The sequence below is a fragment of the Amblyraja radiata genome, chromosome 8, assembly GCF_010909765.2.
Source record: "Amblyraja radiata isolate CabotCenter1 chromosome 8, sAmbRad1.1.pri, whole genome shotgun sequence".
NCBI lineage: Eukaryota > Metazoa > Chordata > Chondrichthyes > Rajiformes > Rajidae > Amblyraja > Amblyraja radiata.
In genome coordinates, this window is record NC_045963.1 from 39,554,770 (window position 1) to 39,579,166 (window position 24,397).

A 24,397-nucleotide genomic window follows, 5' to 3' on the forward strand; every position below is an offset into this window, starting at 1 on the left:
TATAAACCATTTGATATTTGTAGAATGCTTTTGTGCTCTTTTTTAAAATAACTTTTAAAATAGATATTGAAATGATCTTTTAAAATATTTTATTTGATGCTTTCAATTATTTAGGTATCTACATGGCACTCCATCGCATAATATTTTAAGAATATAAGTGAACAAGAGGAATGTCATACAAACTGTTCCATACATTTTACGAATGTGTGCATCTTTCTAACTCAATACACTAATTTATTTGTGGAGGATTAGGTTTGTGTACACACTGTGAGCTACTTTGTGAGACCCAATTTGGATTAGACATGTGCTTTGTATAGCTAAAGATTAATACAGGTTAGTGGATATGTTAAATCAGAGAAACAGTATCTGATTACACAATCTCAAAGAAGATTTGAGGGGTGAAATTATTATTATTTTTTAAATCTATTGGAATTAACCTGATAAACATGTGGTGCAGTATTGAAATTTCACACCAAAAGTGGGTCAACAGTACCGTTATGCTTCGTTATATTTTTTCATTTCACAACAGAAAAATCAGATGTGTTGAGTAATTCTAATTGATCAGGCAGTAAGTATTCTGCTAGGGCTGATTCTCACAAGAATGAGTTGACTCATGCTGGAGCCAGCCCACCAGCCTGGGCACAGCCTGCAGTCCCCACCTTCTTCAACTTGTTTTTCAGGAGTGGAAATTAAAAACTGCAGGTACAGAATATCTGAAATAAGAACCAAAAATGGCAGAAACAGCAGGCCAGGTAGAATCTGTGAAAAGAAAAAGAGATGACATGTTTGGCTGAAGATCCTTTGTCAGAACTGAGAAAGAGAGAACATTAATTGGTGTAGGAAGGAACTGCAGATGCTGGTTTACACCGAAGATGCTGGAGTAACTCAGCAGGACAGGCAGCATCTCTGGAGAAAAGGAATGGGTGACATTTAACATTAAAACTAACATTAGTTAGTTTTAAATGGCAGAGGGGATAGGGAAGGAATGGATAGGACAAATACAGTGTCCCTGTGACTCTTGTCGGGTGAGGCCATGGTTGCCAGGGTGATAAGCTGTAGATGAAACATTTAAAAGACATGTGGACGTACAGTGATTCTTAAACTATTTCAGTGTCATTCACCCTTGAGTCTTTATCACAAAATTCCATTCACCCTCGACTAAATTTCCTTATGTTTTTTGTTAATTTTCATCTTACTCTCCCTTGTGTATAATTTTATATATAAATTATTTTGTGACATGAGCAAAAAACATAAATTAACTAATTTCTTAAGTGTTTATTTTATTCACCTTTTTGAACATCCTAAAAATATGTAAAGACAACTAGGAGTGGAAAAAGAAAAGTTTAATTTCCACTGGTTGAAAAATCATTCTATTAGAATGATTAAAAAAAACATTCCAACGTCCAATCACTGGGCTTCAGCCTCATCCTACCCTTTCGGGCTTTGATTACTACAGTTTTTTTAATGGAAAACTAGTTCAAAATATAGCTAGAATTCATGTTGCTTGATGCAAATAAGTGCTGGTAGATTGAAGTACAGTAAATATATATATAGAATATATATATTCTAGCAGAAAATAATTGGCAACACAAAGTAAAGTTACAGTTCAACAGTTGCCTCCGGCGATCCTCCAGTGTTGCCATTTATAGATTTATGATCCCACTAGCTCGTCTGGTCTTCCCTAAAAGGTTATATTACAGTAAATTTGGGAAATATCCTGCTACTTTGAAATGAGAAAACCAGAGGTAGAGAGAAAAAAAACATATCAAATTTCCAGCTCCACTGCCATTAAAACCCAATAAGAGCTTACTAACCACTTTAATGGCAATGCCTTTTTTAAGTGTAGAAAAAAATATATAAATATCTGAATAAATTAAGTCATTCACCCCAAAATAATTTCATTCGGCCTTGGGTGAACCATTCACCAGTTTAAGAAGCACTGGTTTAGAGGGATATGGGCCAAATGCAGGCAGGTGGGATTAGCATAAATGGGGCATCTTGGTTGGCACGGAGAGGTTGGACCAAAGGGCCTGTGTCCCTGCTGTATAACTTTATGAAGTCACCCGGTTGAGTAATAGGATCACCACACCCCTTTCAAATGACTGTTGAGGGCTGAATATGAAGTGCATCTGAACACATTTCATGTTGGTGTTCTGCCATGAATCCTTGGGTGTTCTGCCATGAATCCTAGGACAGGAGCTGTGGTGGAATGAGAGGTCAGGTACACAATGACCTGACTTCCAGTACTTTTCAGACCTCTGTCTGGCTGAGTATAGGTGAAAGTGCAAGCATACTAAATGGTAACCATGTGAAATCTGATGGTACCCTGCAGAAATATAGTCAGTCAGTCAGCTCATGGTGGCCCATTTTGTTCTGATAACATAAAGGATAGGAACTTACTGTGAGAATTAAACTACTCAGCATTGACCACCTCATATTTCTTCCTATATGCACCACCAAGTGCAATATTTCTGCACAAATATGGAAGTTCCACATTTACTGACAACTCTTCCTCTTCTCATGGGTGCCAGTGACAAAGCTTGAACTTGTTACAGTTCATCACCTAGGGGGGTGAATCTGCATGTTGAACCTACACTAAATCAGACTAGATGCAGGAATAACAGGTCCACATTTTCCTAAGATATGCTGGCAGCTCCTTTTGTAATCATCTGGAAGTTTGGACCTAATATCTTCCAGTTTCCCAGTATCTATGCTGATAAATGTCCCTGATGGACTCAGTGACCTCATTCATTTCATGGAAGGTGATGAATGATGCGTTTCAGGTAATTTACATTTAATGGAATTATCTGAGTTAATTGTTCTAAATACTTTAAATTAAGTACTTTCTAATATTATTAAATTTGAGTATTACTGCGGGACAAACTAAAGTGAATTGGTTTTAACTAGGTTTTCAATACGTGTGAATGTCAGGGAGCTTTTATCCTGTATGTTCAAAGCTGTTGATTGTTTTGACAGTCAGGGGTTTTAGGCTGGAGCTTAATAGACCAATTGGTTTTCATATTTTTGCTGAGAGGGACTGGCCATATTGCAGACCTGGCCATTAGGGAAAATGATAAAACTGGATGCCTCCCAATTTCCATGGAATTTTATAAAATTGTTATAAGTAGTGCAATGATGAATTTGACCTTCAATGGGTTCTGAATATGTTTGATAATTTCAGGATCTCAGACTTTCACCAAGAACGTAGTCATCAGGTTAGGCAGTTACAAAGCCTGGGGCTATGTCCTGGCTGGTTGTCAAAGTCCGTTTTGTAAGTGAGGCTCCTTTGTACCCAGCCATAATGCAGAGCCTTGTCCTTATTAACTGAACATCTTTGGAAACAAGTGAATACCGACATATCGGGAAAAGATAAATCTCACTTCTGTCACAGTTCAGCAACAAGTGTGGGCACCTTGTTGTTTCAGTACTATGTATTAGTAAGAAAACATTTGAACTTTAGTTTTTTTCTAATTTTGATTGTACCAAGAATTACTTTTTGCATTCTTTTCTTTCTCTTTCTCTTTCTACATTCGCTGCTTTATACACAATTTGTGTATATGATTTAGTTACATGGACAGGCCAGAATAACTTCAACCCTCAGATTTGCCCCAAAATGTAATATTTAAAGTTAAAAATATTGATAAAAGTAAAATCCCATCCAGGATCAGCCCATTTACTGTTTATAATTTCTGTATAAATACCCTCTGGTTATTGGAATTTCAGCAGAAGTCTGGTAATATTGTAAACAGAGTTTCTGGTATACATAACACTGAAGGAAATAATTATACAGTTGCTCACTGAAAAAAAACATAATTCCAAGAATAATGTATAATATACTTTAGTTTTCTTTGAAGATTGCTGTTGATTTCTTATATATTTCTCTCTCTCTCTCTCTCTCTGTCCTGCTCTTTATGTAACACTTTGTGTTCATACATGTTATTGTAAAGTGCTTAGCCAAAAAATTGTACAGTACCTAAATGATTGTGCTTTGCAAAATAATAATTTTAGTTTAACTAAGGCTATGTTGGTATCATGTGCTGTTAGATTGGAAAGAAAATGTGCCTTGCTCGTAGCCCAGGCAGCAGCATCGACAGTGTGTTATTTGAAGCACTCTCAATGAGATGAGCTGATGAGTCTTGAATTTTTGGTAGTCTATAGATGTATCTTTAAACCTACCTGTCAACAAGAGCCAATCCCATCACCTTATCATTTACCCAAATTCCACCCCCCTACCCCCACACCCTCAGCTGCCCCAGTTACCCAATTCCCTTCCCCTCATCCTCGACCCCTCATCACTCTTCCAGTCTTCCCTACTCTGGGTCCCCCAATTTCATTTACACTCCATCCCACTGCACCCCCTTGCATCCACTGTCCCTCCGTTTCTACATTTTGCACCCTGCATTTCCCTTCTTATCAGTTCCCACCATTTACACCCTTTCATCATCTCCTGCTTTCACTCTCCTCTTCCCTCACCTGTCTCATCTGCCAATCAACCCCTTCTTACCTGAATCCACATATCACTTACCATCCCTTCCCCTAACCTCTTCCCACCAGCTACCTCTCCTCTACAACAACAGTCTGAAGAAGGGTCCTGACCCAAAATACGTCTCCTTTTCCCTCCACAGATGCTACTTAACCCACCCAATAAGTTCCTCAAAAATGAAGTTACAAGATGGGACACTTTTTGCACTCCCTCCCCTGTTCCTCACCTTTCAACCCATCAACAACTGCACCCAATAAATCATTCTTCACCTTTTCTGCCACCTTTAATGGGATCCCACCACCAGTCACATCTTCCTCTCCCCACCGTTTTCCATAGAACCACTTGCTCTGCAACTGCTTGGTTCCCTCATCCTTTTCCACCAACCCACCACTCCTCCCCCCGGGCACTTTATCCTGGAATCGCAGTGGATGTAACACCTGCCCTTACATTCTCTCAGGAACCCCATTGGCCCTTCCAGGTGTTGCAGAGATTCACATGCACCTCTTCCAATCTTGTTTATTGCATTTGGTGCTTCTGATGTAAAGATGGCCCCATCGGCGAGACCAAGCCTAGGGGAGGCAACCGCTTTGCCGAGCAATTATGCTCTGTCCGCCAAGGCCTCATATAGCTCCCAGTTGAAAACCATTTTAACTCCCCTTCCCATACCGACCTTTCTGTATTTGGCACCCTCCATTGCCAGAGTGAGGCTACTTGCAAACTGAAGAATAGCACATATTCCGCATGGGTAGCTTTTAACATAACGGTACGAATATTCAGTTCTCCAGTTTCAAGTAATGCCACCACCCTGATGCGTACACATTTCTGCCATCACCCATCAGCCTGCTTCTTCCCCTCCTGCATGCGCTCATTTCTATCCAGGTCTCTTATTCCCCGTTTCTTCTTCCCTCTGTGCCATTCCACCCATATCCTCTCTCTGGCTTTACATTTCACCTATGGCCTTTGTCACTATGCCCAATCACTCAATCTCACCTGCATCCACCTATCACTTGCCAAGCTTTTCCCTACCCCCACTTATCTTTTCCAGCGTACTCTCTCTTACTCCATCAGTGTGAAAAAGGGTCCTAACCCGAAACATCATCTGTCCATTCCTTCCACAGATGATGCCTGACACATTGAGTTTCTCCAACGGTTTGTTGTTTGCTGAAGATCCCAGCATCTGCAGTCTCTTGTGTTTCGAGTAAGATAATATGCTTTTAATTCACCAGAATATTTTGCAATAAAATAATTCTGAAGAAATTAAAGGAAACTTTGATGTATTTAGTCTTTTGCCTGACCTAAAGATGGACGAAAAGGATTTACAATCAGTGAAATCTTTTTGAGTGCTATAAAATTGCTGTAATGTTTAGGTTCCCAGGGACAAGAGAGAATTTTCCAGATTTTAGTCTCGAGCAATGAATAAGTTGACAACCCTCCCGTTCCTTGTTTCAAATAAGTAACGTGGTCCATTTTAATATACATACAATCACCATGTTTATAATTTTATACACAAACACAAAGCTTGAATATGTATAAAATATTCTTTATTTTTATAAATAAAGTTTACATTTCTTTATAAATCAGACAATTTGTGCTTAATGTTTCATTTTATTACAGGAATATTGATATGATGTGCATAAATTCTATTCACTGTTGCAAAATCAGTACATATACCACTACTGGCAGCTTTCCTGGCTGACCACAAAAATAGTTCCTAAACTCTTCAGTACATTTGTCATGCTTGTGGGAATATGTGCAGAATTATATTAATGATAAAATCGTAAAGCTGGACTGACTCTAATATTGTTATTTATCTGATGCTTCCTTGATTTGGAAATAAAACAAGTGAAGCACATTCCTACAAAGCTCTAATCCTACTGCAATGTGCAGATCATGCAAAAAATAAACAAATTAAAAACAGCATTTCTTTCTGAGTAATATCAATTTCTTGTCACTTTGAAGGCTGGGTTTGTCCTTCTCAACTGACATCTTTCACGACTCTCAGATTTTGGGCCTTTTATAGTTAAACATTTTGTATTCTTACCTCATCGGTATTTATTTGACAACCTTGTGCTTTTGTACACAATGTTTGTGTGAGTTTAAATTGGCTAAATAAGTTCCAATAAGCATATGTGAGCATGTTGTGCTGCTAAAACAGATTCATACAGTATATTGCTAAATTACTGTGTCACAATTTCTGCAGGACAGCAAAAATGTTTATAGCAGCACGATTAAAACAGAACTAATAACTTTATCATTTTTTTTAATCTCCTAACAAAATAAAAGTAGTCTAAGGTTCTTTGGAAATCAAGTTTTCTTGTAGGAATTCAGGCATTTGAAGTAACCTGTTCTTATGAGCTATTGAAAAAGTACACACAAACAATAAAAAATTATGCATTTTTTCTATATTTTAAGTTTCTCCTTTGCAGACCAGACTATATTATGTGGTAGCATTTGTTGATTCATTTTATATTGATGGATAAAGGTATCTATGGAAAACATACTTGGGAATAATTGCAGTTTGTTGTGCAAAGACAAGAATTCTTTTAATTGGTAACTTGTGACAATGAATTAAACTGTTCTTTTTATTTGAGGAATGTTACCTGTATTCTTGGTTTCTTCTGTATACCTCTTCTGAATTCCATTCATTTGTAACTGTCAATTGTGAATGCCTTGGAAAGTTTTTAACGTTGAGCAGAGCCATAGTTTACATCAGTTGTAACAGTAAAATCTGTTAAACATTTTTAAATATCAAGGAAGGAAACTGAAACTAGATTTATTACTTCCAGCAATCAGAACAGATGTATTAAAATCTTTATTGTTCTCCTTTACTTCAGGATCGGCTCCTCACTCAACAGATGAATGTAGCCTTGTTTCAATTTTGTCTTTCAGGTGTTAAATCTTAGATGTTCTGTTGATCGTACTGTGGAAGAATATCTTCCATCTCTGTACACATTCAGGTCACAACTTGGTTCTTTGTACTAGATTCTTAGGAAATTCAATTGTACACTGAATGATTTCTCCAAACCTGTCCTTGTAAATTATTAACCTTTACATTTATGGTTGCATTCAAGTTCATAGTCTAAGTAGATATGCAATTTTATAACTTTCTCGTGCATTTAGCAGAATAATTCAGGATGCTGCAAAAGCAGCAAGAATCCATGACAACTTTTAGGATATGTAACAATACAAGGTGGTTTTATGATTAGAGCTTTGTTTCTAGTAAAATTACATTCATAACTGATTGAACATGTATCATTTAATAAATGTTTCCATTTGCCAGTAAGACCTGATTTGACAATGGATTTAAAATAACAATTTATTCACAAATGACATCTGTGAATGAGTCATTTAGATAAGTTTGAATGAACTGCTTAATGCAAAGGTTAGCATGGTTCATATTTGGCTACATTGGATTTGCCAGGACTTGGACTACAGATGTTAATCTACTGGAATCCAGCATGAATATTGTTTGCATGGTCCGAGTTATTGTATCACCTCTACTGGAGGAGGAGAAATCATCCAATATTCACAGTTCTGATCAATATTGGTAACTACTGCACAGATTTACATGTACACACAATGAGTACAAACGTGGCTCAATTTTCAAGTTCCTATATTTGAGGTTTACGGTATTATTTATCTACTAGCAATACACGACGATCAGCTGTATGGGACAAGATACCGGAGAAACCCAGCGTCTATGGAACCATCTGGTAAAAACCGGTGGCTTCAGAAGGAAAAATTCCATCTGCGTTGTCAGAAAACTGCAAGCAGAAACAGCAGAACAGTAAAAATAAACAAGCCTGTGGCAAAACAAATAACCATTGAAACCGTTGCTCAATTTTTTTTTTAAACTCTTCAATTTAAGTTGCTTAAAAGTGAAGGTTGAAATGAATATGGAGCAAAGCTGCACGCATGATTAAGTGTGATCTTAGTTATTACAAAAAAGTTAGACATATTTCTGCTGTATAAAGTCAATGAAATAGATGTAATGTAAAGGGCATTATGTTCTAAGGTCTAAGAAACAAGGTAAACGTTGGTAAATAATAAATATAATGGAATATAGTGCAGATCTGTATGAATCCCTATATTTTCTTTTGATTACACTCATGAAGCAGATGGCTGTCACATTAAGCAGGAAAACAAAGAATTCAGCATTTTCCTAATTAATTTCCAAAAAAATGTGGCATTTACCTTTGTGATAAGATGTGAACCGCCAGTCTGTCAAAGATATTTTTAGATTGCGTGTTCATTATTTCAGTACTTTTAAACTGATCACCATACATTCACCAGCATATCAGTAAAATCAGTAGTATTTTTAGTCTTCATTCTGTAACTGTGGCATTTATACACATAGATATGTATATGACTCCAAGGAAAGTCAGGGGGAAAAAAACATGATTACGTCCCACTATTGCAGCGAAGAGCTCATTGTCAAATAGGACAAAGCTAGTTACATTTTCACCTGGATTTTCCAATTGCAGTTTATGCTTTTATTAATGTTAAGATTGGTTCAGTTAGAACTGCTGATCTTCTTTATCAGATTCTGGGGTTGTGGGCCTTGATATTTCAAATATTTCCTGTGGTGAATGTGTGGTTCTTGAATTTAATATCCTCAGTATTTCTGAAAGTTGTTTCTCAATATTAGTTATCTTGTTATTAAGTGATTTTAAGTCTTGTTTCAGCTCATTCTTTACATCGAATATGGTGGCTTGAAGTGTTTGTTCAGGAATTGGATAAAAAGTGTGCTTTGCCTCTGTAAGCACAGGACTTTGGTCCAGAGGACTCCGTGCTTCCCCTGCATTGTCTAATCTCAAATCACTCTTTGTGATGCCACTGTCAAACGAGTCTGTTTTTTTCAAAGACACCTCTTCAAGGGGTTTAGTTCTTTCTGGCAACGTTTCCATGGATTCTGCCTTGGACACTTTATTCCAGTCTTCTGCTTTAGAAGTAGAATCTTTAAATTTTGACCAACCCTTTCGCTTACTGGATTCTCCAGATTGCCTTGTAATTGTAAATTGCTCAGATGTTGGAGCTTGCAATTTATCTTGATCTGATATCTCTGTTGTGGCTCTAACCACTTGTGAAGGTGTTGGAGTTGCAGGGCTTTCTGTGACTGTAACTACACTGGTTGTTGCTGCTTCCTCTATTGCAGGACTTTGTAATTGTGCAGGACCTCTCTCCATATCATCGACCTCCTTTAATCGTTCAGCTGCCATACGGGCCTCTCTCTGCTGTCTAAACCTTTGGAAAAGTCTGCGTACTGGATGATCTGGAGGTAGGTTTAATGGCGCCTCATTCTTTCTTCTCATCATTTCTTCCTCCTCACGCTTCACATCACTAATTTTTCGGAAGACAATCTATATCAGTGAAAAGATTACAAAATATAATTAATAGTTCCATTGTAGTGTACACACAGGTACACCGCCCATTACTTTAACCATAGTTGCATTATTGCCACTACAAAGCAAATTGTTTACAAATAGCATCCTGCTTTACAAAAGAAAATGCTTAAAAGATCGCATATGATTTATAATTTTACCAAAAAGGTTGATGTTCTCGAACTAAAATGCAAGGAATTTGATTCCCCCTCCCCCTTCCCCATCCCCCTTCCCAGTTCTCCCATCAGTCTTACTGTCTCCGACTACATTCTATATCAGTCCTGCCCACTCCCCTGACATCAGTCTGAAGAAGGGTCTTGACCCGCAACATCACCCATTCCTTCTCTCCAGAGATGCTGCCTGTCCCGCCTAGTTACTCCAATAATTTCTGTCTACCACCAGACATTTACTGATGGGCCATGGCAGTCAACCCATATGCCATTTAAAAGAAAGCAAGGTAAGTAAGCTAAACCCTTATTTACACTCAAACTAGCAAGGTAAGGGATTTCCAATGTTTTCAACAACAAAAATGCATATGGGGCAAATTTGAAATAAACACAGGGAGTGCTGGAAATACACAGCAGATCAGGCAGTACATGTGATGGGAAAAGATCATTAACCTGAAATGTTAACTTTGCCTCTCCACAAATACTGTCCGATTTGTGTATGCTTTGCAATTTTTGTTTTATTTCAGCATCATAAAATCATTTAATTTGTTTCTTAGTACATCAGGTAGGATTTTCATCAGGCATAATTTTTATGACCAAACTGCAGTTTCAGCTTTAAAACATTCCCTATGACGTGAACTGACAGAGGGCATTAGACTGGCAGCATATTTATTTAAATTTATTCTACTCCCACGATTTTCCTATGACTAATAAAGTTTAACCCATGCAATTTCTTCCTTTGCAACAGTATGCTATTAATTATAGGTGCCTTGTAAAGCTGAACCACGTTTAAAATACAAATCTCGGTTCCTGTTACTGACCTTCAGCATTGCAATAGCTTATTGTTAAGATGAAATACACGTCAAGAAGAAATAAATACATTGCTAGTGAATAGGGTAGCAAATTCAGGGCACTTGTACAATGTACAAAACATAGAACTTTACTCCTGCACATCTTAGGAAAACAAAATTCTTGCAATGTGATGAATAATAATTGCGAAATTATCAAGTTGAATATAATGAAGATTTAACAGAGTAAGCTTTATTCCTTGCAATGTTACAACTCTTATTAAAAACTATTAATTATATTGATTTTAAATTATCTCACTCTCACATTCAACATTAGTCTATTATATCCGGAGTAGAATGTTTGTAAACCAATTAGTTTATATTATATTAATATGTTTCCATTGTCAAATGTTAGTAAAAACTTACAGTCTAATGTTAGCATTAAGACAAAATAATGAGCATTTTCCTAAACTATTGGTTTCACATTTATTTGTCATTTCACCACAAAATAAAATCCAATCAAAGACTAAATGGTAGCACACTATAAATTAAATAATTATAAAAAGGACTATTCCAATATTTGGTCAATTTCAACAGAACTTAATACTGCAGTTTACACGATGACTGAGAGAATTTAGAGCTGTAAACAATATTTTATGTTGCCAAAAGAATATATCTCCCTTCTGCCTACAGGGATGAAGTCCAAAAACTGACCGTCTGGTGTACCAAAAACAACCTGGTACTAAACCCATCAAAGACAAAAGAACTTGTCGTTGACTTCAGGAGGAAGAGGAGAGAGGAACCTGCTCCCTTATACATCAAAGGAGACATGGTGGAGAGAGTCAACGACTTTAGGTTCCTGGGAATAAACATCTCCCAGGACCTCAAATGGCAAATGAACACCATCACTCTCTTGAAGAAGTCTCATCAGCGGCTGTATTTCCTGAGGTCTCTACGGAGAGCTAAACGTCTCACAGCCACTGCTGCTGTCCTTCTATCGATGCGCCGTGGAAAGTATCCTCACCTATGGAATCCTGGTGTGGTTTGCCAGCTGTACTGTGGCTGAGAGGAGGGCGCTGCAGGGAATTATAAAAACTGCGCAGCGCATTACAAACGCTAACCTGCCCTCCTTGGATGACATATACAAGGCCCGATGCTTGCGCAGGGCCATAAATATCAAGAAGGACACATCCCACCCTGCCAACCACCTTTTTACTCTGCTACCCTCGGGGAGGCGACTCAGGTCTCTGCAGGCTCGCACCGGTAGACTAAAAAATAGTTTCTACCCATGTGCGGTAAAAGAGCTTAACTCCAATAATGAACACTGGGAAGCAAGAAGTAACTATTCTATTCCTAACAAAGCCGGTAAAGGCTCAATGTGACAGGAACAATGTTCTGACAATCTAAAAATCACTTGGAACAGAGAACATCAAATATATCTGAAAATCTCAGTTATTGACCCTGTCATTTTCATTCATTTTGACAGCAGTGGATGTGAGGCACCAGAATAAGCCACACGGTGAGGGGAGTTTGCGATTCTGAGATTAAAAAAGGCTCCCTTCCTGAAATTATTTTAATGTGATTGGCCAAGTTTCTCAGTATTCTTTAAAAGTTAACAGATGAATGAAGCTGGCAAGTGCATTTTAATCAAACAGTTTGCAGGGCCAGAAGGAGCAAGATTGACATTTACATCCCAACACCACTACCCTCCATCAACTGACCAACCATTTCTCCTTCCATTTTGTCCTCTCTGCTTCCCTCCTGATGCTAGTCTGTCATACACAAATGCATATTGTTTTCTGGATCTCCATATTTTTGCGTATAAAACCCATCTATGCCACACCCCAGCTCTCTCAATATTTTTCTGGCTGCTGCAGATTTCAGACACAGACTTTAGCTGGACAACCTGTATACTAAGCAAGGAATAGTGTATAAGAACAACAATGATATCTTGCCATCAAATGTGGCAGGGTTGCATGTTTCCATCAGCAGATTTGTTCACACATTTAATCCAACAATGCAATTAGATTTTAGTTTTATACTGGAAATTCTCAAAGTTTCAGTAACACTGGTTAAACATATCTGTGATAAGCACTTCCTCTCTGCACCTTTATACCTTTAAACCAGAGGTTGCCCCTCAGTTATACAATCACTGAAATGTCACATCCACTGCTGTAATAATTATCTCTTTGCAAATGGAATATTGGAATTCCATCAAGGCATGGGCAACTACAAACAAACCACTGATTTAATTTGTATGCAATACGCCAGTGATAGTTGTCATCATGGGTACCACCAGTAGTTCATACTCCACGGTCATCATGGGTACCACCAGTAGTTCATACTCCACGGCTGCCTAATAATGGTGAGAGTAGTAACAACTATGTGTAGGAAGGAACTGCAGATGCTGGTTTAAACTGAAGATAGACAAAACATGCTGGAGTAACTCAGCAGGACTCAGTTTGAAAAAGGATCGCAACCCGAAACGTCACCCATTCCTTCTCTCCAGAGATGCTGCCTGTCCCATTGCGTTACTCCAGCATTTTGTGTCTACCTTATAGTAACAGCTGGTTTGTGTATCGAGATATCTACGTAATTTCCAAGTTGAATTATTTCAACCTTTCTAGTACAGACTGCTTTGTTTAAATCCACGCAATTTAGTTGCTGCGAGAACATTAACCTCTGGATTGTTTGTGGCACTGAGGTTAGGGGTGATAGAGAAAGAGAAAGGACCATGAAGTTCGGCCTGGCACCTTAGGCTTTACAAAGAGCATTGCACTTATGTCCTGAAATTACACACAATCAAGCAAGCATTGTTTGCAAATTAAAAGTCCAATTTACCATGGCAACCTGCCGCGTTTTAGCCCGGTGATTTATTGCTCCGACAAAATACTCAACATTTTCAAGCAAGACAGACAAAAATCCAAATCCACTTACCAAATATTTGGATTATGTTTCTTCCAATCTATTTTCTGTGATAGCCTTCTGTGTACACAGAGTTCTTTTGTCTTGATTTTATCTGCTTTGATGAATCCATTTTCCAAAAAGTGCTTCTGAAAAATCCTCCTTTATCTTTCAGGTATTTCCATATAATGTTGCCTGAATCAACCCTTGATTGTATACTTGCCTTGAATGGAGTACAAAGATGATTGCCTCTGCTATCATCCCCTCTCATGATAACAAGGTTCCTCATCTTCAATTCCCACTTCATCCTCAGTCACTTGGACATTATTTAGTACATTCATCCTCCATTCCCATTTCTTTTCTGCTAACCAAGTTGTAGCAGCCATTTAGCTTAACTCAGTATGTTATAACTATAACCAGTTACCTTTAAATTTTATCTGCCTGTAATTATGCGGGTGGGATTTATCACGTAGTCAGAGGCGTGTTTGAGGCTGGGATTCTCACGCAGACGCGCTACTAATTTTTAGTTTTAGTTTTGAAGAAGCCTGTGGAAGGCACAGCTTTCAACCATGCACGAGTTTGACTACGAGTAAGATCAAAATGTACTTAAACAAGAAGAAGTTTGGATGAATATCTTACTGTTTTTACTATGACTATAAAGAAACTATTAATTAAGAGACTGTGTTTTGAAGATTTATCTTTCGACGGCATTGAATGTCTCGTGGAGAGCTCGTGGATGCGTAACAAAACTATCTCCTTACCCCTGTCTTCAATCATAGTGGCTAGAGGATAGATTCCTTCAACAATATAATAATCTGCCATTATGCGTGGACCATTATATTTTAATGAAAGAATAACATTATTGTTTCTTCTAACCAACCAGAAAAGGTTTTTGCATTGAGCAACAAATCTGACCAGCAAATCTACTGGAGGGACACAGTGCATCTGTAGAATGGGAAGGATCGTAGCAGGATGTGACGTTATCATTTGTATGGGTGTGAGGAAGGAAGCAATTGCGAGGCAGGGGCTCAAACTCCATTTTGGATTGGAGGTCAACCAGTCTAGTAAAAAAAAGAGATTGGTTCCAGGGCCATAGGAAAATTACAACAGAGGAAATCGCCAGTTAGCCCATCTATCCTTGGAAGACCAATCTAGCCTTGTCCACACTTTCTATCCATTGCCCTGCAATTTAGAGGGCAAAGCAGAAGGCATGAGTTTTATTTATTTTGTTGTGCTTTAATATTTGAATGATTTGAATAACTTTTCATTTGCTTTATTCTGGGTTTTTTTCCATTTTTATAAAGGTTTCTAATTATTTACTTCAAATTTGATATACTTTAAATTATTGTTTATTCTAAACCAACCAGAAAAGATAATTTTTGTATTGATCAGGGTTGCTCGGTGCACAGCGGTAGAGTTGCTGCCTTACTGCGCTCGCAGCGCCGGAGATCCGGGTTCGATCCTGACTACGGGTGGTGTCTGTACGGAGTTTGTACATTCTCCGAGTGACTGCGTGGATTTCTCGAGATCTTCGGTTTCCTCCCACATTCCAAAGATCTACAGGTTTGTAGGTTAATTGGTTTGGTGTAACTTGTCCCTGTGTGTGTAGGATAGTGTTAGCGTGCGGGGATTGCTGGTCGGCGCAGACTCGGTGGGCCGAAGGGCCTGTTTCCACGCTGTATCTCTAAACTAAACTAAACTAAATGTCTTTGTTTCAGAGCTAGCCCAAATAAGGGTGAGCAAGGAACGTGATTATCACTTGAGAACATGGATAGGTGGCATTTCGGAACCCTTCAATGATTTCATGCAGCACCATTTGGCCCGTGATATTTTATTTCCGAACTCTTCATTATTTCACCCCTTAAATGTCTTTTCACTCCCTATTAAGATGGTCATTTATATCTTTCAAAAGGTTACTGCTACGCCATTAAAAAGATGAATTGTCATTTAACGCATCAATTAATTTTCTAACTTTTACTATTATATTTCTAGTTTATTCATAGCCTACCTCTGATTTTTCAGTTATCATAAATAAAATGTTAACCTATCATCTGTCATTACATTGTAGACACAATTACTGTATACTTTCGATCAGATTTTTAGCATTTGCAGTCTTTTGATGAGATACCATGTAAGGCAGTGGTTCTTAACCTTTTTGGTACCAGTACGCGCATTCGTGAACAAAATTTGTATGTGGTATGTAACTTTGTTAGGATCCTAAAGATGGGCTCAACAAATTGATATGTTATTTGTGTCCCCTTCATGACCCCGGCAAAGCCCCAAATGACCCCCATAAGGGGTCACGACCCCCAGGTTAAGAACCACTGATGTAAGGGTTAGCCAAAAAGTATTTGATATGAAGAGTCGTAAAATCCCACCGCATTAGGCATGGGGTTAGGGGTAATATATTCACATGGGAATAGGTAACTAATATAAAACTTAACTGGGATAAATTTTGTTTTATTTCAGAATGGCAATCATTGCTGGGGCTTCAACTAACGATGACTTGGATGTTATAAAATTTGCCAAAGAGACAAACGTAGGTGAGTTAGTAAGATTGGTATTATGACACTGCTTTCTTAGTTTCACATGTACTGAGAAAGACTTAAGAACTTTGTTTTGTGTGCTATCCAGGCAGATCAGCTATAAAGGGGCTGTCCCACTGCGGCGACCTAATCCGCGAGTTAAGAAGAGTGTCTTCGACCTTCAAGCTTGAGGGCCCTCGTCTGGAAAACCTCGAGCTGGATCGACGACTACACACACACACACACACACATCGCAAAGGCGGGGGCCAGTGAAAGCGGAGAGCGCTGTCTGAAATTCAGACCCGCGATGAAGAGGAAGGTAAAAGACGGCTGCACGGGGGGGGGGGGGGGGGGGGGGGGGGGGGGGAGGAGAGAAGGGGGGGGAGACGGAGTGGAGACACTTTTAAGAAGTATAATAAAGTTTAACGGGCATTTTACCTACCGATTCCTTGAAAACTCCAATGAGCCAATCAAAATGCCCGGTCAGTGAAGGAGATTGCCTATGGCTGCTTTCGACTGCCTGTAACTAAATGGTGAACCCACTCCACTGCACTATAAGTTAAAAAGAACTATGCCGACCAAATTTTACTCACGGAAAATTGCTGAGGCCTTGAGTATTCGGGAACTTCCCTCGAGCATGAAGGGGAGTTCCAGTGACCACATTGGATCTCTGAGGACCACGTGTCGACCATGCTGTGAGTTTGAGTCGAGGGCAAACTCGTCTAAACTCGCAGATTAGGTCGCCGCAGTGGGACAGCCGCTTTACTACAGAGAAAGTGCAGATTAAACGTTGTGAGGAGGCCAGAAAGTGCCTGCAAAGGGATAGCAGGGGGGCAACAAGTTGCCAGATGGATTATTACAATGGGGATGAGATGCACAATTAAAAAGCAAATTATTAGTTAAACAGATTGAGTAATCAAAATGTTGGGTTAAAAAGGTATCCGGGGTTCTAGATTGTGAAACACGTGAAGTGGTACAGGAATCAATTAGAAAGGCTAATAAAATGTCAGTCTTCATTATACTGGTTCTGGGGTATTAATAGGGAAATATTGATACAAATTAGCAGGGTGTTTCATTATGTTCTGTCTCTATCTGGACTATACATAATGGACGATTAAAGCAGTCTTGCTTACTTGAACTTTTTTTTTTTTCTTGCTTACTTGAACTTTATTGTCTTTGTGCAGTCACCATCCGAACTGGGCCACGCCCCGGTGTCACCTCTAAACCAGTCCCCCGTACAACAGTACTTAAATAAACAATCCTATTGTTACATCTTTCTTTTTCTTTTTTCAAGTTAGTCTCTTTCCCTTAGGTATTATGTACAACACTTGTACCATATGCTCTGCTCATTTACAACAGATCTAACAACATAAGTAATAATAAATCAACAGTTCAAAACATCCGTTCCAACAAGTGCATAAACAACACATTTTCATTTCTTTTTTTTTTCATAGTCCATACTCTAATCACTGAGTATAGTCTGTCAGGTAACGGGGTCTGACAACTTGTCGACCTGACCTGGTGACCGTGGTGACAACTTGTCGACCTGACCTGGTGACCGTGTCTTGGTTCTCTGTTGGGCCATCTGGCGGTATGGCCGCCTCAGTCACTGTAACTTGTCGACCTGACCTGGTGACCGTGTCTTGGTTCTCTGCTGGGCCATCTGGTGGTATGGCCGCCTCAGTCACTGTTGGTGTGGGTGTGTTTTGTGTTGGTGTGAGCGTGGTGAGATTGTGTCTGAGGTGGCGACGATTTCGTCTCAGAACACCTCCTGACTCTAACTCCACCTCATACGATCTATGGCTCACCTGTTGGACCACTCTCGCTGGTCTCCAACCCTTGTGTGTGTCACAGGGCTGTACTCTCACAGTCCTCTCTTTTCAGAGTGTCCATGTCTTTTGCTGTGCGGTTGTAGTACTTTTCCTGTCTCTGTCTGTTGTATTTCAGTCCCTGTTCGTCGTGTGTCACCTCTGGCTTCAGCAGAGTGTCCTTTGTGGGAAGCAGGGTCCTGGTCCTCCTGCTTAGGAGTCTCTGTGCCGGGCTTGTGTTGAGGCCCTGGCTCGGTGTGTTGCGATGATCCAGCATTGCCAAGTACGGATCCTGTCTCGCTGCTGCAGCCTTCAGCATCAGGCGCTTGGCTGTCTTTACCGCTGACTCCGCCTTCCCATTACTCTGCGGGTATCCCGGCGACGATGTCCTGTGTTCAAAGCCCCACTTCTGGCTGAAGTGCTGAAACTCTTGTGATGCATACTGGGGTCCGTTATCCGAGATAACAATGTCAGGAATCCCCTGTCGGGCAAAGTGGGCCTTGAGTTTTTTGATCACTGTGTTGCTCTTAGTGTCAGGTAGATAATCGACCTCCCAAAAGTTTGAATAATAATCTACTGTTATCAGATAGTCTTTATTGTGAAAGGAGAAAAGGTCCGTTCCTACCTTGGCCCAGGGTCTGCTGGCCATGTCATGTGGATGTAGTGTCTCTCTTTGTTGCTTTGGGTCCACTGACCTACATATGTCACATTTGGCGATGAAGGTCTTGATCTCCTCGTTCATTCCAAGCCAGTATACACACTCCCTCGCTCGCCTCAGACATCCTTCTACTCCCAGGTGAGAGGAGTGGATCCTGTGAGTGATGTCCACCCTGAGTGCGTCAGGTATCATGGCTCTGTCTCCTCGGAACACTATGCCGTCCTGGAAACTCAGTTCATCTTGGAAAGTGTGGTAGTGCCTGATGTCACTTGGTAAGTCCTTTTTTCTCTTGGGCCACCCTGCCAGTATTCTGTTTGCAACACTCTGTAACTTTGTGTCATCTTGTGTTGCAGCCCTGATGGCACTCAGCCTCTCTGCTGAAATGGGTAGGTAGCTGACCATGTTCACAGTCTCTATATCTGTCTCACTCTCTCCCTTAGTGCTCTCTGGTAAGTATGCTCTACTCAGCGTGTCTGCAAGTAGCATGTCCCTGCCTGGAACATAGGTCACACTGATATCATACTGCTGCAGCCTGAGTAGCATTCTCTGCAGTCTCTTAGGTGCACTAAGTAATGGCTTTCTGTGTATATTTTCTAGAGGCTTGTGGTCACTTTGTACTGTGACCTCTCTACCATAAGTATACTGATGGAACTTTTCCATCCCAAACACTATGGCTAAGCATTCTTTCTCTATTTGGGCATAGCCCCTTTCAGTTGGTGTGAGTGCCCTACTACCAAATGCTACCGGTTTACCTTTCTGTGTCAGGGCGGCCCCCAGTCCCGTGTCCGATGCATCACACTGAAGTGTCAACTCATTTTCCTTGTTGTAGTACTGTAGAACTGGTGCTTTAGCGATTTTGAATTTCAGTCTTTGAAACGCCCCTTCTTGGATGTCCGTCCATTCCCACATGTTCTCCTTGCGCGTGAGTTGTCTCAGAATCTCAGAGTCATCTGAAAGGTGGTCATAGAACTTAGAAAGATAGTTGACCATCCCAACTAATCTCTGTACCCCTTTCACGTCCGTTGGCCTTGGCATCTCTCTGATTGCTCGTACTTTCTCCGGGTCAACCCTCAGTCCCTTGGCAGTGAGCAGATGACCTATGTAGGGTACCTCTTTTTGTCTGAGCTTGAATTTGTCCGCGTTCAGCTTGATGTTGCGCTCTCTGCACCTGGTTAGAAAGCGTCTGACTTTCTCGTCGTGGTCCTTTCCTGCCTCCTCTTGTGTTGCTCCTTCCCCCGTGATTAACACATCATCTGCTATGACGCAGACTCCTGGGAGGCCCTCCAGGGCCTGCATGAGCTTTCTTTGGAACACTTCAGGTGCTGGGCTTATTCCCATCGGCATCCTTAGCCAACGGAAGCGGCCAAATGGAGTGGCGAATGTGGTAAGGAAGCTCGACTCTTCCTCTAGTTTGACGTGCCAGAAGCCTTGCTTCACGTCGCAGACTGTGAATACTTTTGCCTTTGACATCTCCGGCAGGATGTCATCTATAGTTGGGAGTGGATAGTGACTTCTTTTTAGTGCCCGATTCAGAGGTTTTGGGTCTATACAGATCCTCAGCTTCCCATTAGGTTTTCTCACTGCGACCATGCTACTGATCCAGTCAGTGCTGCGTTCCACTGGTGTGATTATCCCTCTTCTCTCTAGATCTTTGAGCTCCTCTTGTAGAGGTGTCATCATAGCTACAGGCACTCTGCGCTTTGGCAGTTTCACTGGCGGTACCCTGTCATCTATCTCTATTCTATATTCACCCTCCATGCAGCCATCTCCGGTGAACACATCCTCAAACTCCTCATTTATTTTGTCCATGGTCACGTGCTTGCCACTTTCTCCCTTTGTCACTGGGCTCGGCTCTTTCTTCACTATGCTGTCTATAGCCAGAATATTCTCGTACTGTACTTTTATCAACTTCATTGCCTCGCTGGCTTTTCTGCCCAGTAAAGGGATTCTGCTACTCTGGTCAACCACTTGAAACTCCAGTCGGTACAGCTTGTTGTTTCTGGGGTTTCTGACCTTAACCTTACATGTACCCAGAGGAGTCAACTTGGTCTTGTTATACATCACTAGCACCTTCTCAGTGTGCTCTAACTGTGTGTCTGGGTTTAGTAGATCGATGGGGATGATATTACAGGTGGCCCCACCGTCTATCTGGAAGTCAACTAACTTTTCCCCTATCTTCATTCCTGCAAAGAGCTGCTGGCCCTGACTGTGGCTGTTTTTAACCTGGTTTACAGTTTCATCCTCTCTATTTGCTTCAGTTATACAGTTGACATCCTCGTAAGAGTCACTGTCACTAGTCTGCTCTGTAACTGCATGCACTTTCTTAGTTTTCCTACTGCTCTCTTGTCTCGATCTGCACTGAGCTGCAAAATGATTTTCCTTTCCACACTTCTTACACTTTTTTCCAAAAGCTGGGCATTTTTTCTTATTCCTCTCGTGTGTTCTACCACAAAACTTGCACAGTATCTCATTGTCTTTTTGTCTCTCTTCTGCCTGTTTCAGTGCATGTACCTCCTCCACTGTCTGTCCTTGCAGTGTTCTGCTATTCTCCCTTGACAGCTCTGTAGCTCTACAAATGTGCAGGCATGTCTCCAGAGTCAGCTTCTCTTCCCTGAGTAATCTCTCCCTCAGTGCTGAGCTATTTGTACCACACACAAGTCGATCTCTAATCAATGAATCTCTAATGTCCCCAAAATTGCAACTACTCGCAAGTATTTTCAAGTCTGTTATATAACTGTCCACGTTTTCATCCAATCCTTGGTTCCTCATGAAGAATCGGTACCTTTCCACGGTCTCGTTTACCTTTGGGTTGCAGTACTCATCAAACTGTATGATCATTGAACTCACTGTGGTCCTCGCTGAAGGGCTAGCACTCGACAAAGTTGCCCAAAGTTCTCTGCCTTTTTCTCCGATGAGATAATTGAATAGCTTGACTTTTGTGGTCTCTTCGGCGTCTGGCATGGTAAGGTCTATGTACAGTGTGAACTCCTCCTTCCAACTTTTCCATGACTTCGCCAAGTTGTTGGAGCCCAAAACCAAAGTTCCAGGGGGTTTTAGCCCTTCCATCGCTGTCAGCTAGCTGTTGTTTTTTATTTGCCGATGCTGAAGGCTAACTGCTTATCTTTTGTGCTTTGTTGTGTCTTTGGTGTGCTGTTGGCTATGGGCCCACTGAAAACAAACTACTGGCTTCAATTGTTCAACTGCATTTTTCTTCTTTGCCGGCTTCTGTAAGGCTAACGTTAGCCTGCTGCTAGCTAGCTAAACTTTCACTTTTTTTTTTTTAGTTAATTCTGACAATTTTCAACGTCCACCGCTGCCACCATGTTTCATTATGTTCTGTCTCTATCTGGACTATACATAATGGACGATTAAAGCAGTCTTGCTTACTTGAACTTTTTTTTTTTTTTTTTTTTTTTTTCTTGCTTACTTGAACTTTATTGTCTTTGTGCAGTCACCATCCGAACTGGGCCACGCCCCGGTGTCACCTCTAAACCAGTCCCCCGTACAACAGTACTTAAATAAACAATCCTATTGTTACACAGGGTGCTGGTGACATTGCACCTGGAGTATTGTGTGCAGTTTTAATCTCCATAAAGAAAGATGTACTTGCATTAGAGGCAGTGCGGAGACGGTTCACCAAGGTGGCTTCCTGAGATGATGGGGCTGGTGTATAAAGAAAAACTATCAGGTTGAGTGCATTAGGGTTAGGACTCAATGGAGTATAAAAAAGTGGTATGATTTTATTGGGACATGTAAGATTCAATGAGCAATTAATAAGTGGATGCTGAAAAAATGTTACCCCGAGCTGGAGTTATCTAGACAGATGGTCATAGTTTCAAACAGAAATAAGGGAACATTTCTTCTCTGATGTTTGTGGAACTTTGGAATTCTCCTACCAAGTGTCATTCACCATTCTTGTTATTTTTATATGCCTTTTTATTCTAAGTGTAATGAACAGCAACTACTCAATTTTTTCATCTTGTACTTCCAAAGGCTTTGGGTCTAGTGAACTAGTTCAAGTTCAAGTTCAAGTGAGTTTATTGTCATGTGTCCCTGTATAGGACAATGAAATTCTTGCTTTGCTTAAGCACACAGAAAATAGTAGGCATTTACTACAAAACAGATAAAAAGTTGCAGGATCTCATTCAACTACGGAACGCAATGAGTAAGTTTAAATAACAAGTGGTGGCTCATAAGCAATATTTGTATTTAATACAATAAAAGGAGAACAACAGAAGAACACAGCAGATCAGGTGGTATTTGTGGAGGGAAATGGATAATTGATTGGAAGAATTAAGGGGAAGCGGCCAATATAATGAGGTGGGGCAAGAGCTCGCAAGCAATAGATGGATACAGGTGAGGATTTGTTGAGAGTTGGTCTTCCCAGTGGAGGGAAGGGTGGAGATGACAGCAGAGGCTGTGAGGAGATCAGTGGAGAATAAATGCTGCAGATTCTGGAATCGGATAGGAAAGGAAGAATGGAATTGAATGATGGGGGTGACAAATGGGGGCCGAGGGAGGAGTGGGGGTACAATGAGGGCTTTTCTCTGGCACTGGAGAAGGTGGAGGACAGACAAGTCAGTGTGGGACTTGTCTGACCTTGGACAGGGCAAGACAATTCCCACATTATTTATTCATGAGCAGGAAATGTCAGGAATTAAAGCCCCTGTCCCACTTAGGCAATTTTTTTGGCGACTACAGGCGACTAGGCTGCCACCATATGGTCGCTGGGTGATGCCTGTATGGTCGTGAGTAATCTCCTCGTCACCTAAAGAGTCGTAACGGTTTTCTGGTCGTCGCTGGATTTTGAAATGTTCAAAACTTTTCGGTGACTGCGGGCTTGGCGTAGCTTGACGTAACTTGTCGTCTCCTGTCGTAGGTTGTCGCCAGGTGACGTTGGTTGTTGCCGGGTGCTGACTTCGGTGAATTCCATTGGCGACTACCCACGTCAAACTGCGACAGGTAACGGCGACTGAATTGTCTACAGTTGTTGCCGACAGGGTCATTGCTTGTCGTAGCTTGTCGTGGGTGGACGTAGGTTGACTTCGGTTGTCGTAGGTTGTCGCTTGTGTGGTTGTAGGTTGTCGTAGGTGTGGTTGTAGATGGACGTCCTAATGGGTCGCCGGTTGTCGGTAGCTTGCCGTAGCTTGACATTGACTAGGTGGTAGGTTGTCGTAGACATTGTCGTAGGGGGGGTCTAATCGCCGCTTTTTCGGTGACCTGTTACGACTGTGACAGTCGCCAGCATTCGGTGAAAAAATCGCCTAAGTGGGACAGGCCCTTAAATAGGTAACGATGAAGGAATTCCAATGTTTTTCAGTGTCTGGACAGTGAGTGACTTGGATGGGGAATTTGATGGCATTCCGATTCACCATCTGTTATTGTACAACTTGAAGATAGATGTCACAAGTTTTACTGGGGCATTGTGTTGTGTTGAAATAGCTAAGAGGACTAACTGCAGTGCATTTTGTGCATGGCACACCCCTCATGGAGGGGATGTATGGTAATCAAATAGGCAACTTTGCCGCAGTTGATATTGAGATTGACAATTATTGGGGCTGTGTTCATCTTGGCATTGGCAGAGAATTACATCGCAATCCTGACTAATGGTGGAAGATCATTGGTGAACAAAGAGATGGGAGATGTGCTAGAGGTTACCCAGTCTCTGATCCACCTAGTCCCA

General features: G+C 40.7%; 1 protein-coding gene across 1 annotated transcript in view; it reads right to left on the reverse strand.

Moving 5' to 3' along the window:
* Positions 1-6,068: 6,068 nt before the first annotated feature.
* The window catches only part of kcnh1 (potassium voltage-gated channel subfamily H member 1), a 217,656-nt gene continuing 199,327 nt past the window's right edge, over positions 6,069-24,397 (reverse strand). The window contains exon 11 of the mRNA XM_033025617.1: positions 6,069-9,843. Within this exon, the coding sequence (XP_032881508.1) occupies positions 9,001-9,843 (843 nt within the window). The 3' untranslated portion in view covers positions 6,069-9,000. The remainder of the gene's footprint in view (positions 9,844-24,397) is intronic.